The 13,003-nt window shown below is 38.7% G+C and overlaps 1 protein-coding gene across 1 annotated transcript in view; it reads left to right on the top strand.

Annotated features, from left to right (window-relative positions):
• LOC101832144 (cytochrome P450 2C28-like) overlaps positions 1-13,003 on the top strand; it is a 42,546-nt gene that overhangs the window by 22,203 nt on the left and 7,340 nt on the right. The window contains exons 5-7 of the mRNA NM_001281683.1: positions 3,965-4,141; positions 9,836-9,977; positions 11,405-11,592. Coding sequence (NP_001268612.1) covers positions 3,965-4,141; positions 9,836-9,977; positions 11,405-11,592 — 507 coding nt within the window. The remainder of the gene's footprint in view (positions 1-3,964; positions 4,142-9,835; positions 9,978-11,404; positions 11,593-13,003) is intronic.

Raw genomic sequence — 13,003 nt, 5'->3', positions numbered from 1 at the left:
GCATATTTAGAATGAAGTTAGAAATTATACTGATTTAGGAAGCTTGTAATAGTAGGTTCTTTTCTAGGGTCTGTATTCTTACAACCTATAGGCTTACAGTACTACTTATGAACTCCCTCCCATTGAGGAGGAGTTAAGTCCTATTAGACAATTGTTGGTTATTTCCAAGATATAAGTGCCATTATTGCATCATTGGGGAATATCTTGTTGTTCTGGTCATTGTGGTTTGCAGGTTTTGTCATTTTATAAAGACTTACAATTGCTTTTCTACTGCCGCAACTTGTGCATCACCTTTGAAAACAATGAGAACTAGTCCTCAGGGAAGAGATTTCTAGGTTGGTTATAGCTGGATTCTTCCAAGCCTTGTGTGTCTGAAGGGTGTGTTGTCTTCATCAGTGCAGTCTTAGCTTTAAGTTCTGGGAGGCAATCAAGAGCAATGGTAACAGTTTATTCAGTTTTAAGAGCTTCTTAGACTTCCCCAACTACCAACATGAATGGAGATTTCCCATGTCTATTTCTGGGGTTTTTTAAAGATAGTATATGGTTCTTGAGGGGAGCATTATCACTCCAAGTGATACAATTTCATTTACTATATATGTATATTAAATTTCAAATACGTGTGTGCACATATATCTATACAACACACTTATACATCATATATGTATTTTAAATAAACATAAAACAATGTTTCACTATGGCTTTTTCAAGCACAGAGTTGTTTATTCATCTTCTCTCCATCTCCTGCATGCACTGTCTCCCCAGTTAAAGTCTCCCTCTGTGTTTTACACTTTTCCAATTTCCTTCTTCATGTTCTTGCATCCTTCCTGGTTATAACGTCAGGATTCCATTCTGGAGGTTGAGAACTAGTAGTAAAAATAGCAGGAATGGCTTTGTGTTCTATAGCAAATTGCTCAAAATTCCTTAATTTCTATCCTCATAAATAACGTGAATTATAGAAATTCATGAAATTTCAAGGATTAAAAAATTTTAAAATCAGCACACAAAATTATGGGCTTCATTATGGTGCATGTACTTGTGTGTGCATGCACGTGTGTGTGTGTGTGTGTGTGTCTGTGTGTGTTTATACTTTGTTCTTATGTATTTCCCTCTTTCACTGCACTTACCATCCTCCATTTCCCTACTTTTGCTAGCTCTCTTTGTCCCCCTAATTAGTGCTTTATTCTGTTTTTCTGTCATATGAATCCCCCCTTATCTTTCTGCCTTTTCTTCCCCTTATTGCAAATCTTTCCCCTTCTCATTGTTCCCTTTCTACGTATATACCTATCTATTAGTCAGGCAGTGGTGGCTCATGCCTTTAATCCCAGCACTCGGGAAACAGAGGCAGGTAGATCTCTGTGAGTTCGAGGCCAACCTGGTCTATTGAGAGAGCTCCAGGACAGCCTCCAAAGCTACAGAGAAACCCTGGCTTGAAAAACCAATAAAACGCCCCCGAAACAAAAACCTTATGTACCTATCTATAGTTCCATGCATTTTCATGAAATGTGATGCTATGATTTCATTATTTATGGCTGAAAGAACATTTCACTGTCTGTATATGTACACACACTCTCTCTCTCTCTTGATGGATATCTAAGTTGGTTAAATTTTTAGCTCTTGCTAATCAATATAGACATTCAGAAACCCAACTTAGCATTTTATGGGTAAATGTTTATACACTTCTTGTTGAACTATTTTGTACAGTTATCTTCCAGGAAGGATTCAGGACATGTTGGTGCTAACTCTCCAACTCTCAGTAAAACAAAATCTCGGAAGGGAGAGAGAGAGAGAGAGAGAGAGAGAGAGAGAGAGAGAGAGAGAGACAGACAGACAGAGAGAGACAGAGAGAGACAGAGAGAGACAGAGAGAGACAGAGAGAGACAGAGAGAGACAGAGAGAGACAGAGAGAGAGAGAGAGCCAACTCAGATCACAGATTGCATGGCTATTTGCAGACAGCAGGGCCATCTGCTGTGCAAAGAAGGGAAGCTATTGAAGTAAAGAAAACTCTTGTGGATTTAGCCACATGGTCAGTATAGGCTCAATATCAGCACAAACTGTGGGAAAGGTAATAGTCCACATGTTCATCTGACCCCTGGTTCCCAACACACTTTGTCTCCAAGCTTCAAGAATTCAGAAAGAAGTTACTTTAGTATATTATTCTCCCTCCTTCTTCTCCTGTGCTCTCTTTTCCTTCAGCAATATTTTTGCTTTATCATATTTTATTTTATTTTACTTTGATTTCTTGAGATAGTGTTTCTCTGTGTAGCCCTGGCTGTCCTGCAACTAGCTTTGTAGGCCATACTGGCCTCAAACTCACAGAGAGCTGCCAGACTCTGCCTCCTGAGTGTAGGGATTAAAGATGTGCCCTTCCTCTCCCCAGTGCTTTATCAGATTTTAAAGGTATTTTATTTATTTGTTTTTGTTTGTTTGTGTACATGTGTGTGGCACATGTACTAATATGTATGTATGCATGCATGTGGAGTTTGGAGAGCAAGCTTTCTTAGGATCTCTACCTTATTTTAGGGACTGAGTCTCCCTCTGACTTGAAGCTCACCTACAGGGTAGATCAGGTGGCCACTGAGCCCCAAGTATCTGCCTGTTTCTGCCTCCAGGTCTCTGGGATAACAAGTATGGGCACCAATGTCTGGCTTCTTCACATGAACTCTGAGGTCTCCCTTAGATCCTCAATTTTTGCAGCGTTTACTGATTGATCTCTCTTGTCATCCCCCTGAACTGATGCATTTTTTGTTCACTTTTCTGCTATAATTTTTAGAAGACTATTTTTTTCAAGACAGGATTTCTCTGTGTAGCTTTGGAGCCTGTCCTGGAACCAGCTCTTGTAGATCAGACTGTTCTCGAACTCACAGAGAACAACCTGCCTCTTCCTCCTAAGTGCTGAGATTGAAGGTGTGTGACACCATTGCCCAGCTTAGAAGACTGTTTTAAAGCAGTTTATGTCAACAGGAAAATCCAGTGGAAGGTACAGAGGTATTCTGAGAGCTTCCAGTGTTCTCCTTGATATTGATTGTTCTTTATTCTCAGTCCCCAAGGGTATCCCAGGTTTAAAAAACATTTATTTTATTATTGTGAGAATTTAATTTCATAGAAGAGTACTGTGTTTTTATAGTTTCCCACACTTTCCCTCTCCAGCTCTGTCCTCCACTTCCTCTCAACTTTATGACCTCTTCTTTAATTATTGTTTAATAATATATATGAATACATAATTACATGTATTGCTCACTTGTATATATGTTTAAAGATGACCATTTTGGAATGGATAACCGAGCAGATGTCTCCTCTCTGGACAAGACTTATTCTTCCACTTTTAGCATCTGTTAATTGCCTTCATCTAGGGGGTAGGGCCTTGTGAGACTTCTAAGATCCATGTTGGTCAACTGGAGCTGTCATTGTTCAGGTTTTGTATAGTTAGCTGTATTGTAAAGATCTCATGGATATAAGTCCCTATCATATATCAAAGACATTCTCATTCATAATGTAAAATAACCACAGAAATCAGGGAAATAGAGTTGCTAAGTTTTCAACAGCCATATGTGTTTCAAGACAATGTCTGGAAAGTGTCCTTCATGATCTATCTGCAGAGGAGCCACTAACATGAAATTCCATAACTGAGTTTGATCACTATGTGTTCAGTTTTCACCTTTGATCATCTTGGTCAAGATAGTGGGATGACTCTTTTCTATATTTAGTTAAATATTCTTTGTCAAATGACCACCATCTTTTTTATTTGCTCTATTTGTAACTATTGCTTGATACATGCTGAATATGACTTTAATACATGTTCATAATTTAGGGCTTTTTTTTTGAGATGGCATCTCACTATGCTACCCTGGCTATTCTCAAACTTACAGACTCTGGTGATTCACCCACATAAGCTTTCTGAGTAACATCTACAAATGTAAGTGACCACATTCAGGCTAATAGACATATATTTTTTAAATCTTTAAGGTCTGCAATGTTATCCCTGCCTTCCTTGATTATCTCCCAGGGAGCCATAACAAAGCACTTAAAAATTTTGCTGAAATAAAAAGTTATATTTTGAAACGAGTGAAAGAACACCAAGAAACACTGGACATGAACAATCCTCGGGACTTCATCGACTGTTTCCTGATCAAAATGGAAAAGGTAAGATGTTATTTATTGGCTTGCATTTTGTGTTTCATCAATCTTTTTTATTCTTACTGGGAGAAATTTAACTTTTCAGGCAAGAAACACTTGGTACACGCTTTAGGTTCCTATTGTGGGCATGGATTGAACTAGCATCATTTAAGATTTAAAATTGAATTGTTAAGCAATCAAAATACATCGGCATTATTTAATAAGTTATATGAGGAAAGACAATATACATTTCATGCGATTTAGACATATAAATGACTTAGAAAATACAAAATATCAAACATTAAATACTGCTAACTGGGGGGCCAGCCTCCAGTCAGCACCCAGGGTATGCAAAATACTCCATTAATTTGGCTTATGAAAAGAATTCTTACCTACTTGAGGTGAAAAAAATAAGGAAACACAGATGCTTTCTGTTGGTAACTTTCTCTTTTACTTCATCTTAAAAAATCATTTCTGAAAGTCTCTGACTCCACACAGCTACATATCTCCACACAGGCATTGCTATTCATCTCATTTACATAGCTCTCCTACCACACAGCACTTTATACAGTTCCTTTACACTCTCTCACACGGATCTTTACATAGCTCCTTTACATAGCAGCGGCTCTGTGACATGGCCCTCCTCTCTCCCTCCTTCCCTCCCGCTCTCTCTCTCTCTCTCTCTCTCTCTCTCTCTCTCTCTCTCTCTCTCTCTGTCTCTCACACACATTCACTCACTCTTTAGTCACTCACTCTCTCACATGTCTCTCACACTTGTTCTTCTTCATCTCTCACATTTCTCTCTCTGCCCATTCAGCTACATCCTTTACTCAGAGCACATACACACATTCTCTTTGTGGGGATGTCTTGCTTGTACAAATAAAGCCTGTCTGAAGGTCAGAGAATGGAGCTTGCCACTAGCTAACCATAGAGGTCTGTACAGACAGACAGGAAGTGAGGCAGCTGGGTGGAAACGGGATACAAGCTGAGAGAAACCGGAACCATCTCTTGTTTACTGAGATGCTAAGGAGGTAAGATGAGCCGTGGCTTGCTCCTTCTCTCTGATCTCTCAGCTTTTTCCTCAATATCTGTCTCTGGGTTTTTATTACTTAGACCAATTAAGAACTCTATTTACATCTCTGTGAGAGCTCTCTGCACAGCCCTTACATAGCTCAACATAGCCACTTCTCACTACACCACCATTCCTCTCACAGCTAAATTCTGGACAATTACATATTACATTTCAGGGCCTGACCACAAGCTAAGTCACACAGTCTCTCTTAGGATCGTGAGGTCACACTGACCAGCCAGTTAGTAATGCTTGGTCATACATGTAGCCCTAAGTTGGTGAGGGTTCCCAGACAGAAAGTAAACAGTTAGTTGGCAGAACCTTGAGCCTGTAACAAACTGAGGCTGGGACTACATGCAAAAAAGCCAACTTCTGAGAAAGTTAATCTACTAACGTTGCTTCAAGCTGTAAATGCAGTTCTTAATTGGTTTAGATAATAAAAGGCTGGAGTCAGATACAGAAAGAAATGCTGAGAGATCAGAGAGAAGGAGCAAGCCATGGCACACCTTACCTCCTTAGCATCTCAGCAAACAAGAGAGCGATTTCCTGTTTCTCCCTGCTTATATCCTGTTTCCACCCAGCTGCCTCACTTCCTGTCTGTCTGTACAGACCTCTATGGTTAGCTTGTGGCAAGCTCCATTCTCTGACCCCCAGACAGGTTTTATTTGTTCAAGTAAGATATCACCACATCAAGATAACCTTGAATCTGCAATAAAAAACTGGGAAAATGACTTTGTGTATTTGTCTCCAGGGGCAACCAGCTTGTTTTGACTATGTTCTGAAGTCTAAAATTGGCTGTCTTTGTGGCTGAGAAAACTATTACTTTCCTGTGACAGTTTTAACAGTGGCCATTGAGTGTCAGCCTCAATGCACCTCAGGGTTCAGACAGGATGCTTCAGCAAGCACAGGATATAGGTAAAGGGATCTGAGTGTGAACGAATTAGCTCATACACATCATCTTCTTCTCATTATGTCTCTTTATTCTTCTGATAAACTCTCTCATCCCACAAGGTTTTCAGTTTATATACCCACACAGACACCGTTAGCAATTCTCTGGCAATAGCAAGGATACTAGGCATACATTTCTCAGGGCCAAGAAGATAAATAAGGCTGACAAAGTGGGTGTCTGTTATCTTACTTATGTCTCAGAGGGGGCTTGACTGTGAGACTCCCTGGTAGATACTGGAAGTCTCAATTAAGGATGGAGCTTTAAATCAGTATAGAATTCTAATAAGAGAAAAAAGAGAAAAAGGTTTTTTTTGTGAGTATGTGTATGCTAAACTTACATTCTTAAGTGTGACTAGTTAAGCTAGAAGTTTGTAATTGGTAAATGTGGAAAATGGGAGGAGATACCATAGCTCTGTGCTTTCTAAGCACTCACTCACTTTTGCTTTCTCAACAGATGGGAACACAGCATCATGGTAGCCATGGCAACCAGCCTAAGCTGCAGAAGGAAAAATGGGGGGCATTTGATCTGAATTAGCATTTTTTCCAAATGTTAGTTGATTAAGGGAGGCCTCTCATCTCTAGAGATTACATCTGCAGTGGCTAGATCAAAGGGAAAAAACTATGGCTACATAACATAAAATTTGGAGGCTGATGCTTCCAGCCTTGGGCTGAGTGGCAGGGCATTTGTTCTCCCGATGCCTGAGTGAGAAGGAATTCCTTTCTACGGGGTTGGTTGAGTGATCAATAGCTTTTCTGAGAATTCAAGGCACCCAGTATATATCCTATATATCAAAATTACACAGAAAAATAAAAAGTCCTCTTCCCGACTTCCCACCGAATATATACCAGTAGATGAAAGAGATAAACACACAAGCAGTGGAAATACACCCAAAGCTGTTATTAGGGAAAGAATGCAGTTCTTAGGAAAGAAATGAAGTCTCACATGAGAGAAATTACAGTCAGGACACAACTGCTTTTCACAGCCAGTGACCCCATGGATTTTGCCTAGTGGGGCTCCCCAACAGAAAATCATTTGTCTGTGGGTTGACCTGCTGAACACTAGTTGTCACCTGCTGTATAATCCCATGGCCCCCTGCAATTAAAGTAAAAAGTGGACTTGATCATATAGGAGAATGATAAACATGAGCTTAACCTGGAAGGCTTCACTGATGACTTGGGCTTGTTACTAATCTTTGAGTATTTGTAGTGAGGTAGCAGGAGTGAGAATTTATGATGAGTATAGTGAAGACGATGAGAGACTCAGACGTGTGCGGTGACACAGAGGAATGTAACAACCTTAGCTGGGAATAGCTAGAAATTATTCAGCCCAGATAAACAGGTAACGATGTCTTTGAGATACTCTGCACACATAGGCATTGGCATAAAGAGATTTGATTTAGTTAGGTATTTGTTTAAAACAAAACAAGAGTGCAATGCTTATGCTACCAGGGGGGAGTCACTGAGTTCAGTGGAATGATATCTGAGATGAGAATGGAATTCAAAGACCAGCTATAAGGCCTTTCCTTTCTTTGGACTGGCTTAATGGTAGTCTGCATTATGGAAAAATAGATTCTGACATAATATTCTTATTAATTTTGTCTTATTCTCAGCCATCTTGAATTTGAATGTATCTCATATAAAAATTCACCAGCTTACCAGTATTAATCCCTAGTATATGAATGGACTTTGGGAGCCCACTCCTCACAGAGGAATACTCTCTCAGCCTAGACACACGAGTGAGGGTCTAGGTCCTGCTCCAAATGATATGATAGACCTTGAAGATCTCCCATGGAAGGCCTCACCCTCCCTGGGGAGCAGAAAAGGGATGGGATAGGGGGTCGGTGGGGGACAGGGGAGGAGGGGAGTGAGAGGGAACTGGGATTGACATGTAAAAGAAGCTTGTTTCTAATTTAAATAAATTTGACTGTTTCCAGTGGATAATGATGGACATAACACAGGAGAGCAGGCATCTTTTTGACATATGAATTTCAATTAATTAGGTTTTGGATGTGTGATAAAGAGTTGAGTGGCTGAATCATGTTCATTTCATTTTTACTCTTTGAGGAACCACCTTGCTATTTGCCAAGTTGACTGTAATAATTAATATTGGACTAGCAATGTGCAGTCTGCACATTGTCTGCAAGTTCCCCTGTACTTACCATCTTTAAAATAGTCTCCCCGGTGATTGGCAATCTTAGGGTACTTGCATGACTGCACAAAACAGCCAGTTCACCCTATGGTTTAGAGAACCACAAAGGTATTTATTTCTCTCTGTCCCAGAGTTACTTAATTAAGAATCAGTTTACTGGGAACTTTTGAGATAGAGTGTTTCAATTATGGTCTTGTCTTCCTTTCACTCAAAAAATTCTGTATGTTGGGACTTTCAAAGAATTTTATAAATCCTGGGCATGGTGGCAGAGGCAGGTGGATCTCTGTGTGTTCGAGGCCAGCCTGGTCTACAAAGGGTGTTCCAGGACAGCCAAGGCTACACAGAAAAACCACATCTTGAAAAACCAGAAAAAAAAAGAAAAGAAAAAAATTTATGGTAGAGTTTTTGGATTATCATCATTGGCCCAATATACTTCCAACTTTAATTCTCATTTGGTATGAATATAAATCATTTTTCATTTGACAAGTTTTGTGGGATATTTGATCACAATGTGACACCTTGAGACTGTGTTAATCAAGTTAACCTTGAATCAGGGGCAGAGCCAGTGACTAGTTGACAAACCTCAGTCATAGAGACTACAGAGCACCCAGGATATGGATAGAAAGCCTCAGGAAGGGGCTTGGAGATTTGTGGACTTTCCCCCTTCCTTCTTTGGTCTGGGAAGTGTGGGGAGAAGGTCAGCTAGTTGCTCCTCTGCCTCTTCTTTGATCTGTCAGGTTTTCATCCCAATACCTGACTCCCAATTTTTTAATGGTAACAGAAAAACCTAGATACAACAGACAAGCGTGTTAGGCTCTAAACCCATTCTGTCTTTTCTTCAGAGAAAGGTGGAGGAGGAGAGTCTCTTCCTCAGTTTTGTATCACATTCTAAAAACTCTTTCCGGGTGGAGTGGTGCATGCCTGACGTTTGCCACGTTTACACTTAGTGTGCGTGTACTCAAGCTGATGCTAAAGATTTGTTATTATTTGAAAATTATTCATAGGTGTATGTGTTTGTACACATGAGTGCAGGTGACCCCGGAGGCCAAAGGTGTTAGATCCTTTGGTGCTGGAGTTACAAATGAATTTACAGAGCAGCCTGACGTGGCTGCCGGGAACTGAGCTTGGGTTCTCTGGAAGAGTAACAAGTGCTTTTAACTGCTGAGCCATCTCTCCAGCCCGCATATAGATGTTAAAATTCTCATGGTCCAGTAGAACCACTTTCACTGCCATATATAGTTTAAGTAAAAGGGAATAATAAATTTGTATCAGTGGGTTCTTTTCTTATGTTATTAGTGGACATGGTTTTTATGGCTTAACATAGCTATAAGAATGTCCAGGAAATTGAATTTTGATGCAAGGAAGAAATAAGGAAATAGAAATGAAGATTGGGTTAGGTAATTTACATTGTGTGACATATTGTGCACTTACTATAATATTTTTACTACTCGCTTCACTTTCTAAATTTGTTTACCTGTAGAACAACCTCTATTTGTAGCACTTGTTACAATTTAATATAGTGGTTACTATCTAATAACCAAATAAAAATTCTTAGGAAAAGGACAATCCACACTCTGAGTTTACTACTGAAAGCTTGATGGCTACTGTGGCTGATGTGTTTGTAGCTGGATCAGAAACCACAAGTACTACCCTCAGATATGGACTCTTGCTCCTCCTGAAGCACAAAGAGGTGACAGGTATGACTCTGGCATGTGTGAGGCAAAGCTAGTCTTCTTTAGACATCTCTGAAAGAAGTTTTAATATTGATATTTTTGTGTCAATAGATGCCATTTGTACACATAAGATAAATATGGGACTAATTATGACAATAGAGAAAATGAGAAAGGGAAGAACAGATACGCTGAGCAGTAGTTAAACACCAAAGCTCTGAATTCAATGAAAAGATACTCTGGGTACTGTCTGGAGTGTTTATGTTTGTGTGTATATGTGTGCATGTATATGTGCATGTATATGTATGAGTATATGTTTGCATGTATATATGTGTGTGTGAGTTTGTACATTATGTGTGAAGTGGTCATAGGAGTATAATGCCTATTATAAAACTGATCAGAAATAGTATAATCAAATAATAGAAATAGTTATTGTTTATAAATGCAAACAGAAACTACAGACAAAACTTCTAGAATGTCTCAAAGTAAATGCATTTGGGAAATGTAAGGATGAAAAAAGATACTCAGTTTCCCATATGGACAAACACACACAATACATACAGTAATATTCAATTAAAATTTTTTATTTATTGATTTTATGTGTATGGGTGTTTTGCCTACTCATATGTCTGTGGCCTGAATGCATGCCTGGTGCCTACAGGGACCAGAAAAGGGCATCAGATCTCCTGATATTGGAATTATAGACAATTGTGGGCCACCTGTGGGTACTAGGAATTAAATCTGAGTCCTCTGGAGGACAGGTCAGTGCTTTCCACCACTAAAATATCCCTCCAGTTCCAGGTTTCCATTTTAAAGCACCACTGTGATCTTGACATGAAATTAATTTAATTATTATAAATTATTTGTAAATTAAATTAATTATAAGAGTAATTATTAGAATTTATATGTTGATGTGGGATATCCTTCTGTATACTGTGAATATGTGTTGCTTTTATTGGCTGACAAATAAAACTATTTTAGCTAATGGCTAGGTAGAATAGAGACAGGGGGGAATCCAAACAGTTACAGAGAGAAAGAAGGCAGAGTTGAGGAGATGCCATGTAACCAATAGGTAAACAAGATGTGAGGTATCAAGCCATGAGCTTCATGATAAATTATAAAATAATAGAAATGAGTTAATTTAATTGTGAGAGCTAGTTAGTAATATGCATGAGCCATCAGCCAAACAATTATAATTATTACTAAGCCCCAGAATATTATTTTATAAACCACTGTGGGACTGGATGAGACACATAAAAGCTACCAACTATATAGTATATGAAATTTACATATTGAAACATTTCATTTCAGTGTATTGATTATTCTGTACAATAATATACCTGTCTACACAGTAATACGTAAATAGTGTGCAGATAACCCAATACCTTTATCATACTTCACATAGATTTGAATTGTTATGACAACTGTACCATTTCTCAATTGTGCCCTATCAGCGAAGGTCCAGAAAGAGATCGATCATGTGATTGGCAGAGACAGGAGTCCCTGCATGCAGGACAGGACCCGAATGCCCTACACAGATGCAATGGTGCATGAGGTTCAGAGATACGTTAACCTCATCCCCAACAATGTGCCCCATGCAGCTACCTGTAATGTTAAATTCAGAAATTATGTAATTCCCAAGGTAAGCTTGTTCCTCTGACCATGCGCTTCAGTTCTCTTATAGTTTCTGAATTCAAAATATGACTCTAGTCCTCCACCAATACAAAACGAGAAAATCAGGATTCATGTAGGACTAGTACGTTTTAGGAGTTCCCCTCCTCCTCCTTCTCCTCCATCTCCTTCCCCTCCTCCTCCTCCTCCTCCTCCTCTTCTTCTTTCTGTTCTTTTGATGGGATCTCACTGTGTAGCTCTGACTAGCCTGGAACTCACTGTGTAGCTTTGGCTAACCTCTGACTCATAGATCTGCTTGCTGCTTTATGAGGCATCTTATTAGCCAATGTCTTCCAAATATAGCCTTCTTTAATATTTTTGGGGTTCTGTTTATATTTCTAAGTAAATGTTAAATATTCAGTTTATTGATTTTCCAAAATGCTTCTCTGAGGTTTTTGTTTTTTGTTTTTTGAGACAGGGTTTCTCTGTGGCTTTGGAGGCTGTCCTGGAACTCGCTTGGTAGATCATGCTGGTCTCGAACTTACAGAGATCTGCCTGCCTCTGCCTCCCAAGTGCTGGGATTCAAGGCGTGCACCACCAACGCCTGGCTCTCTGAGATTTTTTTTATTGGGGGTGATTTTAAATGCAATAATTTGTAAGTATTGATGCTTTAACTTGCTAAAACTTTCAATTTGTGGATTTGATTATGGTTCCAATTTATCTGACCTTTCCTTTATTTTTTCAATATTGTTTTGTTTTCAGCACAATGGCTTACACATAGATTACCCTTTTCCAGAATGAATGAGATTTCTGAATAAAGTGTAAACTCTTTAAAACACTTAAAACTCTGCACACTCATGAAAGGGATGTTAATGTTGAAGGCCCCTGCTCTTACTATATTGGAGTCTGTGTTTCCCTGTAATCCTAATATGTTAAGTTTTTATATTTAAGTTCTCTATGTTGTGCCATGCATCACATTGGAGACAAATATTACATAAAATAACACAAATACATAATTGAAGTTATATAATATAACCTATGTGTATGATTATATATTGCAATATATAACATATAATTTAATTGTATACATCACTTTTGCTGAATTAACTATTTTATTATTATATAATGGCCTTCTTTGTCTCATTTTTCTGATTTTGGTTTAAAGTATATTTTATTTAATTATGGCTACTTCTGCCATAATTTATTTGGATTTCACTGCCTGCAGTTCCTTATTGCATGCCCTTTTGTGGCAATGTGGTTTACTCAAAAAGTGTGTTTTGATTTCTTGCTTATCTTGTGTGTGTGTGTTTACTATAGATTTTGCCTTGTACAAGAAAACATATTTTGATTTTATCTTGCTATGTTGAAATGGCAACTTAATATGCTGATAAAGTTTAGAAAGAGATAAACAAGCAAACCAACGAAAGGAAACAGAAAATAGC

Source organism: Mesocricetus auratus, unplaced genomic scaffold (assembly GCF_017639785.1).
Source record: "Mesocricetus auratus isolate SY011 unplaced genomic scaffold, BCM_Maur_2.0 Super-Scaffold_4256, whole genome shotgun sequence".
In the NCBI taxonomy this organism is placed as follows: Eukaryota; Metazoa; Chordata; class Mammalia; order Rodentia; family Cricetidae; genus Mesocricetus; species Mesocricetus auratus.
Note: the sequence above shows the minus strand (reverse complement) of the source record. Positions and strands in the feature narration are given on the sequence as shown.